The following is a 24,491-nucleotide window of genomic DNA, read 5'->3' as shown; positions in this document are numbered from 1 at the left end:
CTCTTGCACCCCCCCCCCCCCCTTCTCTGCCATACTTATGATGTTTCTGTGATCCCAGACTCCCAGGAGAAGCAGATAAGCAGCCATTTCTGCACCATGTGGAAGTGATTAAGTAGCTTTACAATGAGATCCACGAGCCCACAGGTGAATTTTTCAACAAGCTAGTGAACTTGTTTTAACCTTTTTATTGCCATGATGTGTGTTCGTTATAGGCAATATTAATTCTTCAGTGGATGTAAATAGACTAGCAAAATGCTGGACCTGCCACTGTGTACCCAGTGTGACGCATCTACCAGTTCACAGCAGTTATTTATAGAAAATAAAATAAAACCTTGCCATAGAGACGCTCTGTTATGCTTTGTTGTCAGTAGCACCAGTGTGCCGCCTGTATTTCTTACTACAGAGAGATCAGCATAAAATGTAATTTACTGCCGGTTGAGGGCAGTAGGTATTACCAGAGGTGTCGATAGCCATATTTTATTGGATGAGTGTACCTGATATCCATGCAGTACAAGCCAATTTACAAAACCTGGAGCTAAAAATGGAGCAGCTATCCACTGCAGAATGTCTGTTTTAGTTTTTCAGATGGAGCAGTCTGCTTATTTTCTTGCAAATGTTTTACTTTTCTGTCATTTTTTTTCCATATTGTCCTTGATATTAATAGAACGTCCCAGGTTTTGACTAAAATATATTCGCACGTTCAGACCCAGATTTTCGGCTGACAGTCCAGTCTTTAAACACTTTCACAATGAGCCCCTCTTGAACATTTAACGAATTCTGCTGTTTTGCTGATACTCGCTCCATGGCTCCGAGCGCCAACAATCATCCCACGTTCAAAGGCTGTTAAATTGCGTTGTTTACCCATATCTTCAGAAAAAAATCACTTCTACTGTCGCAGTAAACAACCTGCTTCCCTATTTATAATGGTCTGGCCCTCTAGCAACTTCAGCGCGAAATTATAGCTAATTATGGCTAATTTGCCTACAAATGTCAGGTGGTCATAATAAACTGGCCACTCAGTGTATATAATTCCAAAACAGCCCTGGTCTGTTGAGGCATGCAGGCAACTAGCCTTCTGAAGGCATGCTGTGGTATCTGGCATCAAGCTGTCAGGAAAAGATCCTTTTAAGTCCTGTAAGAGGCCTCCATGGATCGGACTTGTTTTTCCAGCACATCCCACAGATCCTCCATTGGATTGTGATATAGAGAATTTGTAGGCCAAGTCACTTTGAACTTGTTGTTTCTTAAACAATTCCTAATCTATTTCTGCAGTGTGGTGGGGTTCATTTTCCTGCTATATAAGGCCACTGCCATCAGGGAATACTGTTCCCATGAAAGGGATGTATTTAGTTAGCAACAATGCTTAGGTAGGTGGTGCATTACAGTCCAAGATTGGATTTGCTACTTGGCAGGGGAGTATGACTCACAAGACAGGCTGAATGTAATTGTAAGTCCCTTTGCAAGTATGAGTATGCGTTTTAATTGCGTATTTAGCTGTTTGCTTGGCTATCTAATAATATTAACAGAGTATTATTATTCATATTCCTTTATTTCTTTTAAGTTTTTTAGTTCAGAAGAAAGAAGAGCAACATCAGTGTTTAAAGTCACTGTGCATGGTATTCCTGGACCAGAGCCTTTCACTGTGTTTAGTATTAACATTGGAACAACCGCAAAACATCTACTCGACAATGTAAGTTCACTTTGTTGCCTATACAAGTAACATGTACTTGGTTCATATATACAACTGATAACAACTCAATCCAAAACAGATTTCTTATTACTCAATGGAGTTGGGGCAGCTTTAGGCGTTTACTAGTTTACAACAAGAAAGAGGAGTGGTGTACATGCTAACTGCATATATTTTATTCATTTTATTTATTTATGGAGTCCAAAAAATGTAATTCAAGAAGACAGATGACATTAAATTCATATTACAATTACTTACACAATTTCAGGACAAAGAATTGATATTGGTTGATCTGTGGAAGGGAATAGATTAATGACTTGTGCTTATTTTCCTGCTTCTTGTCTTCAGTTAGTTCTCTACTGGGCCTTTACTTGACCCCAAAGTGGATTTTTCCTCCCACTCCAAAACAGCCAAGTTTTTTATGTCATTGGTTAAGTAAATTCTACAAAAATTACCCTTACCCTCAAGTAGTTTGTTGTTAGAAATATATGGAGATTTTTATTAGGAATATATGGAGAATCCATTTGTTCCTGAAAACAGTAACATGGCTCAGAAACCATGTTTGGCCAATTGCAGTCTGTCAGAGATGGAGGAAAGTGTTCTGAACTAGTTCCAGATAGCATTAAACACCCAGCAGGGTGCCCGTGCTCCCCAGAATGGTGAATTGTATTTTGGTCAGAGTTGCTCTTATGGTATAGGAAAAACATAATACACTTACAAAATGCAATCATTTTCTATATAGTAGAATATAGTTGTGCTTATGAGGTCTGCTAAATTTTAAGGTAGAGTTGAGTTGGTGGTGGCCAAGGTTAGGAGATTAATTTGCAGTGTCAAAATACTTTTTACCAAATGAGAATAATGAATGGGCCCTTGTACAAGGTAAGGCATTCTAAAGTCACTTAACAGCTCTTCATGATTTACTTTAGAGTTCTGTGTATTTGAGGGTTACTGGAATCTGATTTTAGGCTTAAAAGTAAGTAGTGATTGAAAACATCTGCTAGACGGACCAGAGCTATGCATTTACTGCTAGTGGGATTCACCTCTGTCCTCTAATGTAGATGAAAGGGATGTATGGACTGTTTACACATGTTAAAATAAAATGGATTCAGTAACAATAGAGTAACCTCTTTTATACGGCTAATTTCTTCTGCAGTAGTCAGCCAGTCAATTTGTTCTATTATTTTGATATCTTTCTTTACCTTATATGGCAGTGCATCACATTGCACACTGTATGTGACCTACGTCCCTCCCCTTTATCATGTTACACTTGTGGAAGGAACTTCACATTATGTTTATTTTATTTCTTGTAAAGATTTGCTGAATATAAGTGCACATATGAGCAATTTAATAATCATGTAATAAGTATAAGGATAATTAAAATAAGCAGTAGAATAATGAAAGTAATAAAAATGACATTTATGCAACAAGCAAGAAAATAAACAGTCATAAAAAGATTATATTACACTGTAATTGTCATTTGCGTAGATGAGTATAATGAGCAAACAGTTGACTGAGATGATACAGATAATTCAGATCGTTTTCAGTCAGTGAGTTTCTTCATTTATAAATGAACTGCTTTTGAGCTTTTTTCTGTGTTTGATAACACCCATATGCTTTTAGCAGATTGTCCTATAGTTGTGGTAAAATAGGAGGATAAAAATAACACTCTGCAGATCAATAAAGACACACACATAACAATCAGAGGAAAACAGAAAATACATTTTAAGGCTGCACAAAATACAAAAGGTTTACAAAAAATATTTACAAGCACAAATTGTTAAGGAGACATCATGTTATATGGAGTAATAGAGATATTTACACATCATGCTGCCCTGGGCACACCTGAATAATGACTTCTTTTGTACAAGCTCTATCCCTTGTGTCGTGTGATTCTTGTAATATAAACTACTGCTGAAATGCAAAATTAAAGGCAGTCAGTGGTCTGCTTTACAAATACAAACGAGAACAGATGGAAACAGAGAAAAGATGATTTCATGTTTCCTGGACCTTCTGACTCCTCTCCTACACACCCCTTGCACCTATAGTTTTCTTGCTGAACTGAGCCACAAATGAGGCTTGGTGATGCCTTCTCTAACCATGTTGCTGTATACACTGACCAACATGTACTATTATTTTTATACAGCCCTCCTGGAAAGCACACACCTGGCTTCACGTGTTTACTACAGACGTTTTGCTTTTAAATTTTTTTTTTTTCCTGCAGATTTTGTCATCCATAAAAAGACATGAAGCAAGCACTGACTATTTCTTGATGGAAGAAAAATGTTTTATATCAAAGGACAAACATGAATGTAAAAAACCTCCATTCCAAAGAGCGATTGGCCCAGAAGAAGACATCCTGCAAATTCTAAACAGCTGGTTCCCAGAAGAAGGCTATGTGGGAAGGATCATTCTTAAAACTCAGGAAGAAGTATGTTCAGTTCAAGAAAAGAAACAATAACTTGTTTCCTACCACTAAACATTTGGCGGATATAAACAAAACATAATATAATTCAGTTATGCATTCATTGAGAGAAATCTTAAAAATGTGTGTTTCATACAACTAGTAGAAGTCCGCAATTTGGCTTGAGATCTGCCGCCTGTAATTCCCTTTGTGGCAGGGAGAGGTAGGGATCACTGTCAGCAGCCTGAGATAATTGAGGTCCTACTGCTTTGCTCAATGGTGTTGCAGGAGGGGTGAGCACAGGGATATCCTCATCCATGTGCTGCAGCTCCCTCACTATTTAGTCACATGCTGGTATTGCTCCTGGACCAGGCTGTGTTGTATAACTCCACTGTAGTCTGCAAAGAGGTTTAAGGTCTGGATGTGCTGTCTGGCAGTAGTACCAGGATCACGAAACAGGCTGTACAATATTATAAATGTTTTGTAAGGTAAAATAGTTCACATGCATCTATTCTGGTGGGAATTTAACTGCTTGCATGGTGTCATAATCATATGTCATTCCTCTTTAGCATCATCATCATGATCATAATGAAGTAAAGGCAAGTGCACTGCCTTTTGCTGCCAGACAAATTGCAGCTGTCATATTTCTAGTGCAGGTTAAAAAAATGAAAGCCGATATCTTATTGGTTGCTCTGCCCAACAGACACTCATCCTTCTACCTGGCTTTAAGAATCTCTAAGATTTGTATCATGGGGTGTTCAGGTAACTCTTGCATCAGTTGGGGTCAAAATGCATGAATCTAAAAAAATAAATTAATTAGAGCAGTTAGCCATTGAAAATAAAGACCAGGCTTTCTGGAACGATGTGCTTAACACTGATCGTTCAAAGACGAGTTGTTTGGTCACAGTAACAGTAAACATGTTTGCCATATGCCAAAAGCAGTTTTTCGGGAGGAGAACCAACAACAAACAACTGTGAAGCATAGGGGTGGAAATGTTATATTTTGCTGTTGCTTTACTGCTCCTGGGCCAGGGCAGATTGCAGTCATTAAGCCAAGTATACATTCTGCATAACATTAGTGTGCTTGATGAGAATGAGAAGCCATCTGTCTAAAAGTTGAAGTTGAACCATCCAAGTATATCATCTTCATCTGTGGGCGCTGTTTGAATGAAGATCTGACACAGTTTTTGCCTGTTTATAGATGTTGAAAAAGACAACAAATTCCACAGGGTGCACTTTAAGTGTATTTCCACTTTTGCAGTTGAAATTGAGAAAATATTTCTTACCTCTCAGATGTGCCCATGTAGCAGGCCTTTGCAAGCTTTTCTCTCAATTTCAGTAACCGCAAACTCTTGACTGTCGGAATAGAAAGACTAGTGACAGACTGAGCTTCCCCCATTAATATATAAAGCTTCTAGATCATTAACCCTTTGTTAGGGCAGATGTTGTTCATATGTAGTTTACAACTGATAATAAGATCTGACAGCACAGTACAGACAGGGTTCATTATGTTACCATTCATCATCTCCCAACTCCCTGACATTCCAAAAGAAAATTCAGTAGAGAGAAGAATTATTTTTTCAGATTTTAGCATATTTTGTGCAAGCACAACTTTTCTTAACCCTTGCAGTGGGGTTACCCCTGCACTGCAAGGGTTAAGTGCTCATTATGGTCTAGGTGCAAAAATGAGGTTATACTCACCCGAACCTCAGAGATGGCTGGCTGTTAGAGAGCTCCCTCCAGCCTCTCTCCACCCCCGCTGCAGTGATGGCATGGCCCTTGGAGTCCTTGCATCCTATAAACAGTGTACAGGACATGATGACTCATAGGACCTCAGACTGCTGCAGTGGAGTGAGAGAGGCTTGAAGGACCAGTCTAAGAGCAAGCTGAGATGCACCTAGACGAAAACTACCACTTAACCCTTGCAGTGCGGAGATAGCCCAACATCAAAGTTAAGCAAAGTTCTGCCCGTAGTTCTTGTTAAAGTTCTGCTATGTGAGTGAGAAACATGTAACAAATATCAAATATGTGTTATTACAATTTGGCTGCAAAAGTGACCTGCACCTGACCACTATCGGCTGTCTGTAGGTAGCTGAGGGTTGCACATACTGTACATTTTTGTTTATTTTTGTATTATATTTTATTGCTGGAAGCTAGCAGTAGTGTTGATGTGTTATTATCTTCTTGTACTCTCGCTTTAGAATCTGAATGAGAGAAATGTAACTGTGGAGGAGAAGGAAGAGAAGGAGCTGCCTCTCAATACAGATGATGAGAGTTTTTTTGTCCAGGTACATGATGTCTCTCCTGAACAGCCACGCACTGTTATACGAGCTTTGCGATTCAGCACAGCACAGGACGTTATTCAGCAGGTAATTGGAATGTCTCTTGCAGTTTCAAGAAACTCCTCAACACAAACACAGATATTTTTTTTTTCCATTTTCATTTGGTTTTGCTCACAAATAATTCAGAAGATAGACTTTTATGAGAATAAATTGTATAGGCATAAAGATGCATGTTTTGCTGGATGGAAATATTTGATGAATAAGGAAGTGTTTTAATGTCAGATTCTCTTTAAAGTAGTATTAAAGGCTCTATTTTTTTTTTTTTTTAACATATATCTAGCAAGCAGTAGATATATGCAAAAACATTTAAAAAAAGAAAAAAGCAAATAACTTACCTGTGTCTGTGCCGCTCGCTCCCAGCTGTAGAATCCAGCTTTGTGAATGGCCGTGCAGGAGAAATTGTGTGCGGGTGCATGCGCAGTCGATATCACCAGAGGGGAGAGGAGAGACAGTGTAAGTGAATGCACGCAGGACAGACTCCGTGGGACACAACAAAACATAGGAGTCTGCGCTGGATCAGAGAACGGCACAAACGCTGGAGGGACTGTTAGAAAAGAGTGGAAGGAAGAAGATGTTCGCATCAAGAGGCATCACATAAGGTAAGCACTTAAAGTAGCACTGGGGGGGAACTGCCTTTAATGTCACTTTCATCCCTGTCCTGTCGTGTCTTTGATGATTTTTCTGAAGAGACATTTCTTCTCACTGTATTTACAGGAAGTGGTAATACCGTAGCTTTCTCATTCATTACTGAGCAGCTCCATTAATAGACTGCATGGACAAATGTCAAATTGTAATCAATGGTATTTATAGAGTTTTATAAACATAAAGTATCTCTCGGTGTATGTAATTTATTAACATCTGCCTGCCAGGAAGAGTTAAAACTCAAGATTGCAGGTTCCTGAATGCAGAGATTTGTTAGTGCTTTGCATAGAATGTAGTGGTAGATGTCTACCTGGGGTGTCCTTGTCACAAGCAACAAGTGTCTGGCAGATATCCATATGGCATATACCGTACATATGTCTAAATGACCAAGCTGATATCAATAAAATTATTTGGGTTCTCAAAAAAAAGATGAGCATGGTGTACCTCCAGTTTTGAGGAAAGATCAACTGATCTGAAGTTATTCTTCCTTTAGTAAATTTGGTGCAAACGTGTTCATTTTAAAGTAACTGAAAATGAGAAAGGGGCACTGTTTGGGTATAGAGGGAAAGAGGTTTGACCTTTTATATAGGAAAAAGCGTCTTTACAGTAAGATCACTGCTTTATAAGAGGTTTTTTATGTGGCTTTCCTTTGGAAGAACGGTGGGCTTGGAGTTGCATTGATGCAGAATTTTAATTGATTCATTTTTTTTTCTCTATTGGTTAAACTTGATAGACAGGTGTACTTTTCTTCAAACTAAATATGTAACTGTGACTGACTGAATATGTAAAACTAAGAATTTGTTGTCTGTCTGTGTGCCCTAGGCCCTCAGCAAAGCCAAATACTCATACAGCATTCTGAACAATCCAAACCCGAGTGACTATGTACTGCTTGAGGAAGTGACAAAAGAGACATCCAACAAGAAGTCATCAACCCCCAAAACATCGCAGAGGGTCCTCTCAGACCATGAGTGTGTTTACCAGGCACAGAGCAAGTGGAAGGGAGCCGGGAAATTCATTCTGAAATTAAAGGAGCAGGTTCAGGTATAGTAATCAGCTGCCGGGATTGTGCATGACACTTTGTGGAAGTATGCATAGAAGAGACATCCTCTCCAAAGGCTTTAACTGAAGCTTGCTGGAATTTTAACACCTCCTTACATTTCACAGAGGATGTCTGTATCATTTCCGGTAGGTCATCTTTTACAGGATTATGTGTCTGCTCTGCAGTCTAGTACATTTCACATGCAACCTGCCAGGCACCTGCTCTGCCTTGTCATAACCTTGTGTGTGTTCTTTGAAGATAGTATTACCGTGTCAAGTGTAACTCAATGAAGGTTAAATTGTAAACTGTTCTCCCCACGAGACCAAAATAACATCGTTGCTTCACAATATGGCTGCCTTATTTATCCTTTCCAATTTCTTCCTTATGCCCAGCCCCAGATAGACAGATCCATATTTCCTACTGAAGATATCAAACCTTTTTTGGAAACTAAGAGTAAAATATCTTTTTAGAGATACATGTTAAAAGTCACTTACCAACTAGAGCTTAACAACAGGAATTATGATGCCCAAGTGTTTACATACAGATATTTATTTGCAGGCAGCACGAGATGACAAGAAAAAAGGCATTTCGATTGCAAGTGAACTGAAGAAACTTGCAAAGTCAAGCCGGCAGTCTCGGAACTTCACACTGTCACCTCACATCATGTCACCAGAAGGTACCCAGAATAGAGATGAAAAACCTGCATGCAGTTTGCCCTTCAATGACTTCAGTGAATAGCAACTATATATGTGTGCATCATAATCCTTGCAGGTATGGGTGTTTTATCTGTTCCTTTTCTCAATCCTCTCCCGTTTGAATTTGTTGCATGATAAATTGTATAGATAAGCTGCTAACTATGGCGTCCGTTCACTAAAAGGTAACACATAGAGCAATTTGACCCCCTGTGTGTGCTTTTTGTTTGGGGAAATGTTTCTATTGAAAATCATATTTCCAATACACAAAAGGTTTAGTGCATGGGGCAGCTTTGTTTACCACGCACACTTTCTGTTCTCATTTTAGTATTGATTTTTCAGTAGAAGCATTTAAAAGTCAGTTCACAAAAATGATCAGACACGTTTTCACCAAAATATTGATTGATTTTAATTGTGTGGTTCTGTGAGATTTGTATGAGGTGAGCAGAACATTGAGGCTGAAGGTGTGGAGGTAAAATGTTTTGTAAGAAAAGAAATGACTAATGAGAATTAAGCAAGAAAGAGTTAAATAACCGTTAACTATTTGCAAGTTTAGCTGCTTTCACACAAGCAATATTTAGGTACACAAACTGAACCTACTGATTGTTAAAGTAGCAAGCATGGTTACATTATCGTTATCAGATTACATTTAGTGAATTGACGCCTGTCTGCAATAAACTATTTCATCCACTTTAAGAAACTTGTACTGAGAGAAATATGGAGGCTGCTAATGCTGCCAGCTCCTAAAGAAAATATTGTTTCTCAGGCTGTTCTGCTGAGCCAGTGGCTTTAATTCTTACTGATTCACTCATGTAGGACAAATTAATGCAGATTAGGTGTTCTGGCTGCCCTGCTCTTCTGTGTACAGAGCCAGCCTGGTAACGAGCATGCTCAGAAGGGCGGCTGAAATGTTTGCCAGTATAGGTTTATTTTACAGTAAACTTGTATTATTGTCAAATTATATTAAAGGAGAACTATGGGGTCAGGGCTTTTCCCCATAGTTCTCCTTAGGGTAACGGGAGGACACAAACTAGCGTCCTCCCGCCACCCTAAGCTCAGTATACCGCGAGCTACAGCTTGCGGTTTACTGAGACGCCGCAGCTGAAGCGGATCCCGACAATTATGTCGGGACCCGCCCAGCTGCGTGAGTGACAGCTGGCTCTACCTATCTAGAGGCAGAGCCAGCTGTACCCGCCCCCTCCCCCGTCCCTTCCGCCAGTCAGCGCTGGAGGTTTGGGGGGGGGAGGGGGGAATCCAGCCCCTCCCCTGTCACGGCAGAGAGCCGTGACAGGATTGAGAGGTGAGCGAACGCCAGTATGTGTTCGCTCACTTCCCGATCTACTAAGCCGACCTGTGACAGTCTCATTGTCACAGGTCGGCTAGAACTATGAGGTGAGTGAAAATCACTCACCTCATAGTTCTCCTTTAAGATGAATACAGCACTGCATAATAGGCACGCAACAGAGTATCCAGTGCCAATATTTATTTTCTTTAAGGTAGATTCCAACTTTAAAAAATATAATAAATGCACACATATTCATCAAGGAAATGTTTATTTTGCATTGGAGCCAGTAAAACATCAAGAATTGGTGGATTGCAGGTGCAGTGCTCTGGGTCCTGCAGATTATCCCTATCTCTGTTAATAGCAGCAACAGAGACAAGAGGGAGAAAGTGTCAATGAACTACAAGTGCACTTGTATTCCAATGAGATCTACAAGTCTCTCTGCCGCGGTGGCAGATGGTAATTGTAGTTTCTCCATTCACAGATCCTCTGCACAGATCTGTGAATGGATCACGTGGCTGTGTTGGCTAAGCCACGCCATTTTTCAAAAAACATCAGCAGCAAGACATGAACAAAACCTCTCAATTCAGGAAAGTGAGCAGGAATATGGGTGTAACATGAAACATAATGTAAAAGGTCAATATAGACTTTAATGTTGGTAATTCGACTTGGACAGTCAATGGGTCACTCTGACCCTGAGCACTGCATTATGGAATGAGGGTGGGGATGTCTGTCATTCCCCATACCCACATAGTTTAGGTATTGGGAGTGGCTCTAGCAGGTGATTTTTTTGGGTTACAAAATAAACTTTGAACCTGCACCTTATGGTGTATTATGCTGCACTGTGCTCATCTTAATATTTTCACTAATAATGCAGGTCTACTTTAAAGGACTGTTATACCTCCTAAAAATTCATTATAAGCATCACGTGAAAGCATTTCCAATAACATTCAGAAACAGAACAGAAATTGGGACATTTAATATTTATGTACATTTGCAGGGCAGTCTGTTGCAGCAGTATGGTGGATCATAAGTGCAAAAGGATCAGTTCTGTTGGGGTTGCCTGCTAGTGATTCACTAACAGCTCTGGGGAGGCTTGTAATGTCCCTCCCTTTTAACCTGATGCTGACAGCCTGGACCGCAGTGTATTTGCTCCCCAGAGTCTTCCTAAGTGCTGCCTGTAGCAGCGCCCTCCTCTGTCTCATCAAAGGAGAACATTTCCACAAATATGTTGGACTTTAGGAAAAAAATCACTGCCATGATTGTCAACTCAGTAAACAGGTGCTGCAAGCAATTGCATACACCTCCTCCAGAGGATATCTCTGATATTCCTGCAGTTGCTTCTGCACATGCAGCTAAGAATGCGCAAAAAAATCCCACTTAGGGACAGGGGCCTATTGAATGTGGTTATCCCTATGCTTTTAAAGGCTAGGTAATCAACTTCCCTCAAAGTCTATAATTGAAGTTGTAAAACGTACTTAGCTTGGTACAAGGCAAGGAATTTTCCATAACAGGAAGCACTTTGTGGGATAGATCTTGTTTGGTTTTTTTTCCCAGACTGGCCCAGAGCAATGCTTGCCCTTGGGTGCCACCCAGGGTCGAATCTCAGCCTTACTGGTTCTTTATCAGAGACCCTTACCTCTCAATCCTTAGTGAAGGCTTCCATGCAAGGTGTTGCTCACATTGGTCCCCTTGTACTTTCCCCAGTGTCTCTATAGAATCTTACCCTTGTTCTGTTGGTCCTTCAAAGACCGCCTTTTAAACCTATTAGGGATATTCATCTGTCTATTCTTACTTGCAAAGATGTCTTTCTTGATGAGTTTCTAAGTTGGCGGGCTTCACCTATAAATAACCCTTTCCTATTCTACACAAAGACAAGGTTGTTTTGTGGCTCTGGTCCTCTTTTCTTAACTCTGAGATTGTTCTGCCATTTCTATCTCTCAGCTAGAGCTCCCTTTTGACGGTCCAACTCTCTGTTGTTCCTGAGGATCCCTGTAGTGGACATACTTCTTTTTGATCCACTATTCCTAGGTTGATTCAAAAGCTCATTGTTTCAGGCTTATAACTTCAGGGGCAAGGTTCCGCCTTCTCTGGTCGAAGCGCACTCTACAAGGTCAGTTATTGCTTTGTAGGCCTTTCAGCATCAGACATCTGTTCAGAATTTTGGTCTGCTTGTTCACATGTTTAAGTTTCATCAGGTGGATGTTTAGGCCTCTGCTGATGCCGTCTCTATTCGTAAGGTTCATCAGGTAGTGCTGTAGACTCCCTTCAGCCACCCGTGGTAACACCTTTTTTGCTGTGTTGCCCACCCCTCAGTTAGACTGCGTTTAGTCTTACTGTTCCAGAATACTTTTCCTGTGTCTTGCGTGTAAAATCCTTATTTTAGAACATGGTGCATTTGACATTGTATGAGTACATTCAGGTACCCTCAGATTTCACTTCTGACACACTTATATTTTAGTTTAGGGTCACTAAAGGTCAACCCCAGATTTTAGTTTTAGAGTAAGAAAGGGTTACTGTTAATGTTTTCCTACAGATTTTGTATTATATCTCTAATGGTTGGGGAAATTCCCATCACTTATTTTCCCGGTAATAACCCATCCTACCCTGACACGCAATGTGTTGCTGGTACAGAACACAGTATAAACTAGACAGAGGTTCTTCTCCAGATGTATTTATTGCTGTTTGTGTCTCCCTGGGAGAAATTCTTCCTCACACACTTTCCCAATTTCAGAAGTGCTAGAGTTCAAAGGCAACCTAACTGAAAACACAGACAAAACCCAGTTCAACTCTATTTAAAAATGTCATAATAAACTTTAAATTTCTCTACATCAACCTAGCTGTGACTAAGGTATAGTAGACGCATGGGCTTTTAACAAGGTGTTAAAAGCCCATGCTGCATAGTCGCATGCTTTTGCGATGTTTTGCACGTGCTTTTTAATCTAGTTCTGTTACAAAGTCTGAGATAACTGTACTTTTGTATCTGTATCTATACTCAAATGAAAATAAGGAAATATAAGAATCAATGTGCCTAGCTTAATGGAAATGAAAAAAATGCAGCTTGTGTCTGTGCAAAGGGTTGGATTCATCTGACTGCAGTTAGTCTTAGGCTGATCATACATGGGGCAGGCTTTCAGAAGAATTAATGATGACAGAGTAGATATTTACTGTAACTGGTGTGTGAAAATGGAATTATATTTTTTTTAGTAGTAAAATGAAATTCCTTATAATACTCAAGCAATTTAAAGAATTATTGGGAGAGTAAAATATACTCTTCCCAATAGCTTGAGCCGGCGTGCGACACTGTATGTGTCACACGCCGGTCTATAGCTCAAGAACTGAGTGATCACAAACCCCTAATTGCTCAGCTCACGGCTTCTGTCAGTCACTGCTCCCCGCACGGATTCCCCCTGTTCCTCCAGCTCTTAGGGGACAGGGCGGGTACAGCTGGCTTTGGTTCTAGAGAGGCAGAGGCAGCTGTCAATCAGGCAGCAGGGTGGATTGGCAGGATCGTTCCCGGCTGCACTGCATGGTCAACATATAGTGGGACTGTAGACTGCTAGATGCAGAGTTTGGGTCACAGTAGGTATATTTAAAAAAAAAAGGGTTTGACATAGTTCTTTTAAGCACAAGATGTACTGTATGTGTACACTTAAGCAGCCAATTGCAAAGTGACATATTTAACTATACATTTTCCTGTAAATAAGTGCTATGCCGGCTATAAGAATGAGAATTAAATACCCAGAGGTGCCCGCAGATACCTTCAGAAACAACCTAGAGAGCTAAAATCATGGCAGCGCGTTTTCACATTCCTAGACATTTTATGGTTCAAACTTGGCTTAGCTGTGTTCCCATCCCCCTCCTGTACATCACTACAAAGCAGCCCATCACAACAATGGGCGACTGGGGAGGTGCGAAGCCAAATAAAGAATGAACCAGGAATCTGTTAAAGCTCCCACGGGACTCCACGTACTTCCATTTATTGCTATGTCACACATTTGTTTACAGCAAAATTGCTGCTTACATTTTTCACTGCCCTCTACTACTTAATCACCAGCCAAACATGCATTATTTATTATGTGCCCATCAATAGAGAACAAATGCTACACAGTAAATGCATACATCATTCTTGAAGTTGGGCAAACTAGAAAGACATATCACAGGGCCCCAAATGGTACATATATCTCTGTATACCTTTCATTCTTAGTAAGTGATCTAGCCAACAGTAGCCATTTGGAAGTATAACTTTCAGCGCCTCCTCTTCTGAAGCCTGTCATTCATGGGTAGAAACCATTGAATAAAACATGTATTCACAAACCATGGTAGTGGCAAAGCTCCCCAGACAAGTATATCGCCAATGATCATGGAAAGTTAGAATTGATGTGTAGTTGTAATCTGTATGGAGATGAACAGACATAAGCCTCAGTCAGATTACCCCGAATCATGGACTTGTAAAGGTGCATGTCAGGTAGAAAAAAAATCAAATCAAATCAAAGGGTCAGATCATTTGACTGGGACTGCCTTAAATCTTTCAGCCTGCTGTTTTCTATGTTATAAAAAAGAGAACTCTGGCTTAAACTGTTTTTGGACCAAGTAGGGCAGGGTTAGAACAACTGTGTGTATTTATTGCTCACTGTGTCCCCAAGATCTGCCAAGAGGAAGTAAGGGGGCACAGGCAGTAATAAAACAGCAGAGTTTTTATCATAAACAGACGTCTGTCTGGAGTTTTGTTTTCATAAAAATAAAAAAATAAATAGATCCGATTTTTCGATATTCTGTATGTTTATTGTGTATGTCCATATAATTTGCAGGCGACTGTTCGTGCTATGGAGTGCAGAGCAGGAAAGAAGATCTTGATTCAACAGATAACAGAGACGTATACAGATACTCATCCTGCTGTAGAAAGCCAATTGCAGCATGGTACTATAAGCTACTTAAAAACTGGAAACTGCCAAAATGACGCAAGTGCCAGTTCCTCTGGATTTCACATGAAGTTACTGCCAGGAATGGGGATCACAATGGATTTCCTTTGGCATGATCTGTATAGCAGCGGATTTCGGTGAGCCTGGTTAATGCTGAAGGGTACAGTGGTAGTCTTCTGGCTGAAATATTTTTGAAGGCGAGAAGAATGGAAGGTTTGCAAACTGCAAAATTATTCCACATGTCTCCTGCAATGTCATGTACGGGCGCTGCTTAGGATGTTTTTTTTTTTACTTGTTCCGCTGTAATGAACCCCAGTGATGTCTTGTTACTGGTGGCAATGGTGATATATTTCAGAGGTCTTACATGTACACACTGCAGGAGCTTCACTAGTTTTCATTTTTTCCTTTATGAAGATATAACATGGCACAGTCTGTGACATTAGATACTGAAGTTATAAATAGATTACAAGTGCTTGTGAACAGAATATGTGACTTCAGTATGTTAATTAGCTGGCTCTTCATGAGTTCCTTTGTGGAATGTGTCTTTATATTTATTGATGTAATGTCACACGTCACTTCCAGACCACTGACACGCAACGTGCTTTTATGACGGCTGTTTGTCCTGAAGTGTTAGAAAGATTTCATTTGTTTTATTTTGTCACCACAGCATTGAGTTGTTACCTTGTTATGTTACTCTTTTCTTTTGATACCTAGCACCTTATGAGTTTAGTACATAAAAGCATTGAACACTTTTTTTTTTCTTCTATTGTAAAAGATGCACCATGTATGTGTATATTTCATTTGTTTACAGAGGTAGTTAATTTAAAACCCTACGTGCATTGTATTGATTTTTACACACTTGAAGGACTGTGTATATGTGAAGGGCCTATGTCTGGCATTGTTCTGAGCAGTGACTGTATGTGCATGTACCACTGTCCTTAAACCTTGTGTGTTCCTGCCATGGACTACATCTACCTTCGTTGGATGCAGAACAAGTTTTTACAAGTTATGTGATTTGTCTAGAATAGATCTGTAAGTTAATCTTGTGCAGAAGTTAGTTCTGTAACACGGCAACAATGTATTTGAGAAAAATACACGCGGTAGACAACAGGCTGTTTATGTTTCATACACTTGTTAATATCTCAGCAGAATACTCAGCCTCTAATCACTGCTTTCTAAGCCCACTGATTACCAGAGCGGAACCTTCCTGCATTATGAATCTTAATCATTTAATTCTATTGTATACTTTTATTTAAGCTGCAGTCCCGGAGGAGGGAATGTGTATATTTTGTTTTTCTGTGCTTGTCAAAGGGAATTTGTGATTGAGCAGCTATCACAATGGCTTTCATTTCCACATTTATCAATCGTATTTTCAGTGCACTACCAAGCCACTGTAGCTGTAAGGGGGGTTCACCTTCTAAAGTCCTCCTGTGAAGATGGATGGAGGACAGTCTCAGTTAGGTGAGGTTGGCACACGTTTGGAGATTTCAGCTGATCTTGTATAACAATACTGTAATGAGAGTCAGGATACATGTGAAGTAATTGCTACAATCATGCTACCTTTGGAGGTGAAGGTCTATATGAAGACTGTGTTGTATAGTTTTATTTTAGAAACCGTTGTTACTTTAATTTACTAATACGATGCTAGTATACATTTTAGCTGTCAGCAGATTTTATAACTATTTATATTTATTTTGTACTGAACATAAAACAAGGCACGTGTTTGCCTATGATTAACCTAAACACGTTCATGTAAGTGTTATACAGAATTTCGAATGACAAACTACTCACCATGCTGAGTGGTTACATACTATTAGGTATCCGGCCATCAATTTGTTTATTATGGCTTAGCACACTTCCAGAGAGCATGGAAAAGCTGGCACTTAGCCCTACAGGTCACCACAATGACATTTGACAGACCAGGCCTATCGAATGGCGAGCCGTGTTTGATCCTGGGGAGGTTTTTATATTCAGGTTGTTTTTGTTTAATTATGCCTAATTTTTACTTTGATTGTAGAGTTGTCTTAAAATTTCCAAACAAGGTTACTGACCAACAGCATCATATAATTATGTTTTCAGTGATGCCGAGAGCTTGTTGTGTAGATTTCATCTGCATGGAATGAACAGGAGTTATCGGCAGTCCGATAAACAGTAGTGCTCTTTATTTTGCTGGATTTTTGTCATAGGATAAACGTGGGAGGAGAGGATTTAGTGGCCTCATGTGGCATATTCCTGAGCAGCAGTCAGGCGTGGGGTTTTTTCGGGTTTTCATTGTTTGTAACTGTAGTCCAGTTTTAAAATCATTTTTATGCATTTTTTTCATCTGAGTGTCAAAGTAACCCGGCTGGGATGATTGTGCTTTGTACATGGTCTGCTCTCCAGGATGAGACCTTCATTCAGCTTGTGCATTGTCTGCTGTATTTATAAACCAATCAGTAGCTTTCACCCAATTTATAAAATAGGGAATGACGCTCAATTGTGATCATTTCTTTCCCCAACTCCTTCATTAAATAATTGGTTAAAGGAGGGTCAGATTTCACCCCAAACCTACTAGGATTTGGTTGCTGAAATGAGCGCAATTTGGATTGTTTTTTACTGCTTTAAAACTAAGCCCATTAGGTGTGCTGTGCTATCAGTTATTGCCATTTGTAATGTTATAAAATGTAACAAAGACTTTAGCCAAATATACAAATCTTAAAGGAAACTTGTACTGAGAGGGGGGTTTGGAAGCTGCTAAGGCAGAGCTCCTGAAAATACAACATGCCTGGCTTTCCCAGATCATTGACCCCACAGTACGGTCTGACATTTTAGCAGAGGTCAGCACTAGCAGCTTACATTGTCACATTACTGGTTCCTGAATAGTATCTTCCATAGTGGTGAACATTCAGAGTCTGTCTATAAAGCTGGGAATGGGACTTGCACAGACATTCTCTGGGGGAGAAACATCCAGGTCCCTTTAAATGGGAGTGATCGATGGTCCACCAGAAGATGTTTGTGACTGTCATAGACCCATTTGAGTCAGTTGGATGTTGTTTGAGCCCGTCCCTTCACATGGGTCTGTGGGGCAGTGAGGGTGGAGAACACCAATGTAATCTTATAGCATGGAAGCTGCAAAAGTAATTATGATTTTAAACATACCCTGATGCCAAAACAAATGGCTTTCGAGGTGTTTTGGTACAGGAGTCCCCTAAATGTCATCCCTCCACATTACACCTTTAGGAGTACTGGACCATTTGCGGTCTATTTGTAAACAAATTTGCATAACCATTTGCTGAGTGAAATGACAGGTACCTTCGTTCTGTGCAGATATTGTGAGAATGGGACACCAGCAGTGTTCTTGGTGAGTTTTCTCTTTTGAATGAACTGAGTCTATTTTCTTTTCTGAAGTAAAAATACAACTGTAATATCTGCAGTATTTTTACCTTGAGGTGTTATTGTGGCACGCATCTCCAAATGAAAGTGGTAGAAGCATCAGCACGACATCCATATACCCCCGCCCCCCATGTCTGATGGACTGTGAGCAATATAAAAGTAACAATAGCACACACAGCACTCTCTGCTTTACTGGTTAAGAATATCAGGAGATGAAGTCACTTTTATGTATCCACTACATACAATCTGGGGAATTCAGTAAAGTCTTTAGGTACCCATACATCTTACAGTTATCTGCAGATTTTCTGTGGTCAGCTGGAAAAAGTGCAACAGATTGTGGATGGAGTAATCTCCACCTGGGCCACAGTTAAGTGTAGATGGAGGAATCTGTTCCACCTTTTCCATCTGACCATAGAAAATCTGCAGATAATTGTAAGGTGTATGGCCAGCTTTTGGCAGTATGGGCCTGATCCTGTATCAAATACCGTATTTTGCGGTCCATAAGACGCACCGGACCATAGGACGCAGGGAGGTCCGGCGCGCCTTTATGGAGCACTCGACAGACCGTAGCTTCTGTCACAGCTTCTATGACAGAAGCTGCAGTTAGTGACCGCTGAGACAGGTGGCGCTGTGATTACAGCGCCGCGGTCTCAGTGATCACACAGAGCAGACGAAGAACGTCCGTTCTTCGTCTACTCTATGGTGATCTCGATCGTCGCCGCTTGGTTTTAATACGAGTGATCTCATTAGATCACTCGTATTAAACGAGTAGTGGCTCCTACTGCTGAACTTGATCGCCGCTGCTCGGCTTTAATACGAGTGATCTCATTAGCCCACTCGTATTAAACGAGCAGTGGCTCCTACTACTTGCCCGGCGCCCGAAACTGCATGCCTCGGGCATCGGGATTCGCTCCATAAGACGCAGGCACTTTTTCCCCCTCCTTTTGTGCGTCTTATGGAGCGAAAAATACGGTAAGTCCTGTCATCAGTTTGGTAGCTTGACGGTCACATACAACAGATTCAGTAAGTTATTTTATAAAGTGTTGCTATGGCTACACTAAATGAAAAAAATAATTACTTCCTAGTTTTGTTAGCAAAGAACTGGAAGTAATTAAGACCATCTCTAAGCTGCAGTAGAGAGAGATGGGCAAAGTACCCGTCTCTCTGTTCACTGGTGGCATACCTGCCCTGCACTGTGACTAGAGTGGACCAGGTGGTAAGCTGCACTGAGGGCAGTGTGTCCAGTATGAGCACTCTGCCCTCAGTGCACCTCTGCAACACAAATGTTGGTGCTTGCACCAACTCCATGTGCCCGTTTCCCATTCCAACAGGTACATGGATCTGGGGCATTCTAAAGAGTTTCTATGACACTCTATGAATTCCTTCCAATGTATCCGGGAATAACTGAATGCTACAAATGTGAACAGTGTTTGTAAGAAGCCAGTTTATATAGAAGTATGTATTCACATCTGATGGTGAAAGGTATACCAGAGGATTTAGTCTTAAATTGCACCTGGTCCCCCTCACCAGCACAGATCATGGGATGGTGATAAAGAACATATACGCATGTTTTGCTGATGCTTGTATTTGGGGATAAGTGCTGCAATACTTGAAGGATCGCTGACAGTTGTATTACACACAAGCAAGACAAGGAAAATGACCTAAAACAACGGACTGAATACATTCAACCAAACAGCCTAAATGTGCGCACACAGAACAAATATCGATGCCATGTTTTTATAAATAGATTCCCCCAAGTGACTTTCTTTCCCTGGTAATTGAATGTCTTTGAGTCACTGATATCACTCTACTCAGCTGGGTCTTTTCCACAATAGCACTGCTTATACAGCTATTTCAATGATTGTGTCTGGTGCATGGCTTGACGTGATTGGACTTTATCTTGACTTTCTGTGTCCGTTAGAAATGTGTTGGTTTTGTAAATTGACTGTTTGATCTGGACTACTTTTATGTATACAGACTTGAAACACATTTGTATTTGTATATGTTGAAAATAAAGATGTTTGCTTCATCAACACAAAGAAATGCTCGGTTTGGAATTAATGGCTCTGTAGTAAAGTTACCAGTCAGTAAAATATACAGATTATTTATTGTAATTGCTGTGTATGTACAATGGAAGAACGGCACCATCCAAAACTGTCTTACAATGTTAAATAAAAGGGCCACCAAACCTTTGCTATAAAGCAGGAGATTCTCCTTCCGGGTACAAGATTAAGTCTCCTCTTGCTAAATGAGTGCGCACCCTGACCATGATCTCATTAGTGGAGGAAGTCAATGGGAGGTCCAGCTCAGCAGCATGTGTTCCCAATAGGTGGATTAGCGTCTTCGCTAGGAATGTCCCTTCCGCTTCCCATTCTGATCAGATTTATGTGCTCTGCCCTTTTACTACGGATGCAAAATTCGGCTGTACGGAAGATGCTTTGCTGAGATGCTTCTCAATGAGCTCCTGTAAGTCCTCTTTAAGCTCATGGGTTCTACTTTTACCCTGCAACATAAAACCACAGAAGATTAAAAGTCTGTTTTATTGGGAAAACGAATTTCTACATGTTCAGACTATATAGCTAGAGCACACAGGTTTCCATTTTGTGAAAGGCTCATTAAACAATCCAAGGTGGTCTTCAGTGCATCCACTAACTGACCTGACCTGACCCACCCTCTCCCTCCCCATGTATACTTACCTTGATCTGATGGCTGCAGTCTCTGAGCGGCTCTGTTTGCATTCTGGTTATACTTGTGCATTACAGCCCCCTAGACTTCTACATGGCTGTCTTCCACCATCTCATACCTGAGGACACAGCCCTACAGAGGTCTATGGGGCTGTAATGTGCAGGCGATAAAGGGAAAAGTGTTCTCCATCTGCCAAAATCCCAACATGCAGCAGTAAAACTTCACACAAGCAAAAGTGTCCAGGAGAAAAGATCAAATGTGGTTAAGTGATCTCACAATTGGGTGTCAAATGTATACTTCATCTTTCATTGTCTCCGGCACTGCTGCCTGGGTGTTGGAAGCTTTGCCTTAATAATACTGTATTAAGTTCCAGTAAATAAAAGCCATAACTACCCCTTCCATCAGGCCTTGACATTTATTAGGAAGAATTGGCTTTGGATTGTGTACCTTATTCACTCCACCACTCATTCCCAATTAACTAGTTGTAGCAGCCACAAGAATGGATCACAAGACTAGCTGCACAGAATCACAAATCCATTGACAGGTAATATAGTTCAAGTATAAAGCTGGCCATACATCTATAGATTATCTGCAGACTTTCTGCGGTCAGAAGGTAAAACCGCAACAGATTCCTCCATCTACACTAAACTGTGTGGATGGAGGAATCTCCCGCTGGGCCAAAGCTTCAGTATCTTCCTAGTTGGCCCCGCTGGCCTGCATTAAATCAGATTGTTCAGGTATTTTGAGAGCCAGCGGGGCCAACTAGGAAGATACTGAAGCTTTGGCCCAGCGGGAGATTCCTCCATCCACACAGTTTAGTGTAGATGGAGGAATCTGTCACACTTTTTCCATCTGACCATAGAAAATCTGCAGATAATCTCTAGGTGTACGGCCAGCTTTAGGCTTGAGCTGTCTGCCTGATACTCTGCTTTAAATATAATTGGGATGTTAAATTAGCTCCAAATGACAATTGTTCTCCCATAAAATGGGCCAATGCACACTTCAATCAAATGTACCTTTTGCAGATTAATTGCACTCAGTTTGGCATGTCAGGGAGAACCTACTACAGCAGCTGCATGGTTACTGTCCAACTGTTGCCTTTTATCCCTGATCCAAAAAAAAGTCAGAAATAACTATTCCCATAGAAACCAGATTTAAGAGTTTGGGAACATCCGATTGTTTGTAGTTACACAGTTTTGAACTGTGCTCAATACGGTCCTGGGTGTGAAAGATGGCTGGTATGTGCTGACAATACAGAGTTCACACACTGAGGAATAAAATGCAGCGTGCGTCTGTCTGTCTGTCTGGCTGCTCTGAGGAAAACAATAAACCGTTCTCTAGACAGTGATGAAGATTGTCCAATGTGGTCACCACTAGGCCATAGTCCATCACTGTGCCACATGTGCTGCAAATTATGTATATTACCACGAAAATAAACGTTTATCAAATACCTTGAACTTTATCTTGGGGACGGAATCCGGAACTGGAGGATTGAAGGTCATTCCATTTATACTGTAATCATGAAATAAATCTGTGGCAGACCTACAAAAGATGAATACATAGAAAGGTGTAAATGTTGTGGAAGAACGACACACAAGATGCAGCACTTCTATCTTCTCCACATGACATTGGGAGAATAGGAACAATCTGTAGTACTTTAACCACTTCTATACCAGAACCCCTCACCCACATAACGCCAGAACATTTTTGGGCGTTTTCACACCCTATAAGGTTCAGCTTTTTGTATTCAGTCCAAAACCAGCCCCTGTATACTTCCAAAGCATCAGTTCACGTATATGAAATATTATATTATTGTAGCAGAGCCGGATCGGTTCCGCATGCTACTTCAATATTTTGTCATTTTAAAGGCCAGTAAAAGGATCTTCTTCTTCTGTCAGGCTTCCTGCATAACCCCTGTGGAGTCCTGGCATTATCCAACACTAATTCAAGTTATATTGTGAATTTGGCAGGTCAGACTCCCCCTTCCTCCCCTTTTAAGCTTACCACATGTTACAATCTGATTGTACAATAACCTTTAGATATACTATGTAGTGTATGGGCCTACCTGATTGGATACAGATAGATGAGGTAGGTCTTCATATTACACAGTTTTGGCAAGTCTAAAGTTGATTGTAACTTGTATGGCAGGGGTGGGCAACTCCGGCCCTCTATCTGTGTTTAACTACAAATCCCAACATGCATTTGCTTCAGGGAGTCATGCCTGGAAAATGTCAGTCTTGCAATGCCTCATAGGACTTGTAGTTCCACAACAGTGGGAGGGCCAAAGTTGCCGACCCCTGGACTAGGGGGACCCTAAGATAGCACTCAAAAACTAAAGTTAACCCCTAATGACATATTCCTGAATCTGTAGGTATGCAATTCTAGAAATACCAATGTGAATACAGTTCCATTTCTTACTAAAGGAGCTCCAGTGCTTGTAGGAAGGACTGCAGTTGGCGGAACTACAACACTGGACCATTCCCCATGTAAAAACCTTACCTGCGGCTATAGGAGGATCCCAGAGCTGCTGAACCTTCTGATGGAGCCCCAGCACAAAGATGAGCTGCAAATATCCGAACAACAGGATGGAAATGTCTCTAAAAGGATAAGAATGATTATATATTCTTTTACTTACTGACAACTTTTATATGTGTATATACAAGTATGCATTTTTTTTAAATGTCCCTATTGCACATGGCATCAATGCACACACAGTGTTCAGCTTGTGCTGGCTCTAGGGAATGCCGCATCTGAATAAACACATCATTCTCACATAATAAACTTCTGTTATCAGGATCTTTATCTGAACACATTTGCTGCTCAATCTAAAACTGGAGTACATGAGAGATAAAAACTGACTTCTTAATAATGACTCAAGATTTCAGAAATTAATCTTCGTAGGGTCAAGTTTTTCACACAACGCCGACAGATCCACCACATACCATTTTATTTTCTGCTTCATTAAGAAGCCAAGAAGCTTCAAGAAACTAAACTAAAGGGTAAGTGAGGATTCTACATTAGCAGGTAAGTCTCTGCAGATCATCAGATAACTCAGGACAAGAATATATACTGTACATATATACCAAACAATTCATCCCCACACAGCTCCCTCCTCATGTATCACTGGTCCCTCCCTTTTAGATTGTAAGCCTTCAGGGGCAGGGCCCTCCTTACCATCTTTGTCTTTCTTATATTGTAAAGCGCTGCGCAAACTGTTGGCGCTATATACATACTATGTAATAATAATAATAATAATAATAATATGGCTTGTATGATATTCCAAACACAATGGATATGTACCATACATTAGCCTATTTTGTGCACAGAGGGTAATTGTATTACTCAGATTCTTCCTTGCCTTAAAGAATAAACCTCATCATATTTCTTTATCCTTTCCCCCAGGGACACAGTGAACCCCTTTGGCCCA

At 40.6% G+C, this 24,491-nt stretch overlaps 2 protein-coding genes across 2 annotated transcripts in view; one reads left to right on the top strand and one right to left on the bottom strand.

Annotated features, from left to right (window-relative positions):
- PLCE1 (phospholipase C epsilon 1) overlaps nt 1–15,221 on the top strand; it is a 197,364-nt gene extending 182,143 nt beyond the window's left edge. The window contains exons 29-35 of the mRNA XM_018562672.1: nt 1,562–1,690; nt 3,909–4,115; nt 6,290–6,457; nt 7,895–8,113; nt 8,670–8,841; nt 10,404–10,544; nt 14,897–15,221. Coding sequence (XP_018418174.1) covers nt 1,562–1,690; nt 3,909–4,115; nt 6,290–6,457; nt 7,895–8,113; nt 8,670–8,841; nt 10,404–10,544; nt 14,897–15,045 — 1,185 coding nt within the window. The 3' untranslated portion in view covers nt 15,046–15,221. The remainder of the gene's footprint in view (nt 1–1,561; nt 1,691–3,908; nt 4,116–6,289; nt 6,458–7,894; nt 8,114–8,669; nt 8,842–10,403; nt 10,545–14,896) is intronic.
- Nucleotides 15,222–20,733: 5,512 nt separating this feature from the next.
- NOC3L (NOC3 like DNA replication regulator) overlaps nt 20,734–24,491 on the bottom strand; it is a 55,258-nt gene continuing 51,500 nt past the window's right edge. The window contains exons 19-21 of the mRNA XM_018562673.1: nt 23,564–23,661; nt 22,516–22,606; nt 20,734–20,882 (exon numbers count right to left, since the gene is read on the bottom strand). Of these exons, the coding sequence (XP_018418175.1) occupies nt 20,763–20,882; nt 22,516–22,606; nt 23,564–23,661 (309 nt within the window). The 3' untranslated portion in view covers nt 20,734–20,762. The remainder of the gene's footprint in view (nt 20,883–22,515; nt 22,607–23,563; nt 23,662–24,491) is intronic.

The sequence above is a fragment of the Nanorana parkeri genome, unplaced genomic scaffold, assembly GCF_000935625.1.
Source record: "Nanorana parkeri isolate BGI_ZX_2015 unplaced genomic scaffold, ASM93562v1 scaffold590, whole genome shotgun sequence".
Taxonomy (NCBI): Eukaryota; Metazoa; Chordata; class Amphibia; order Anura; family Dicroglossidae; genus Nanorana; species Nanorana parkeri.
Note: the sequence above shows the minus strand (reverse complement) of the source record. Positions and strands in the feature narration are given on the sequence as shown.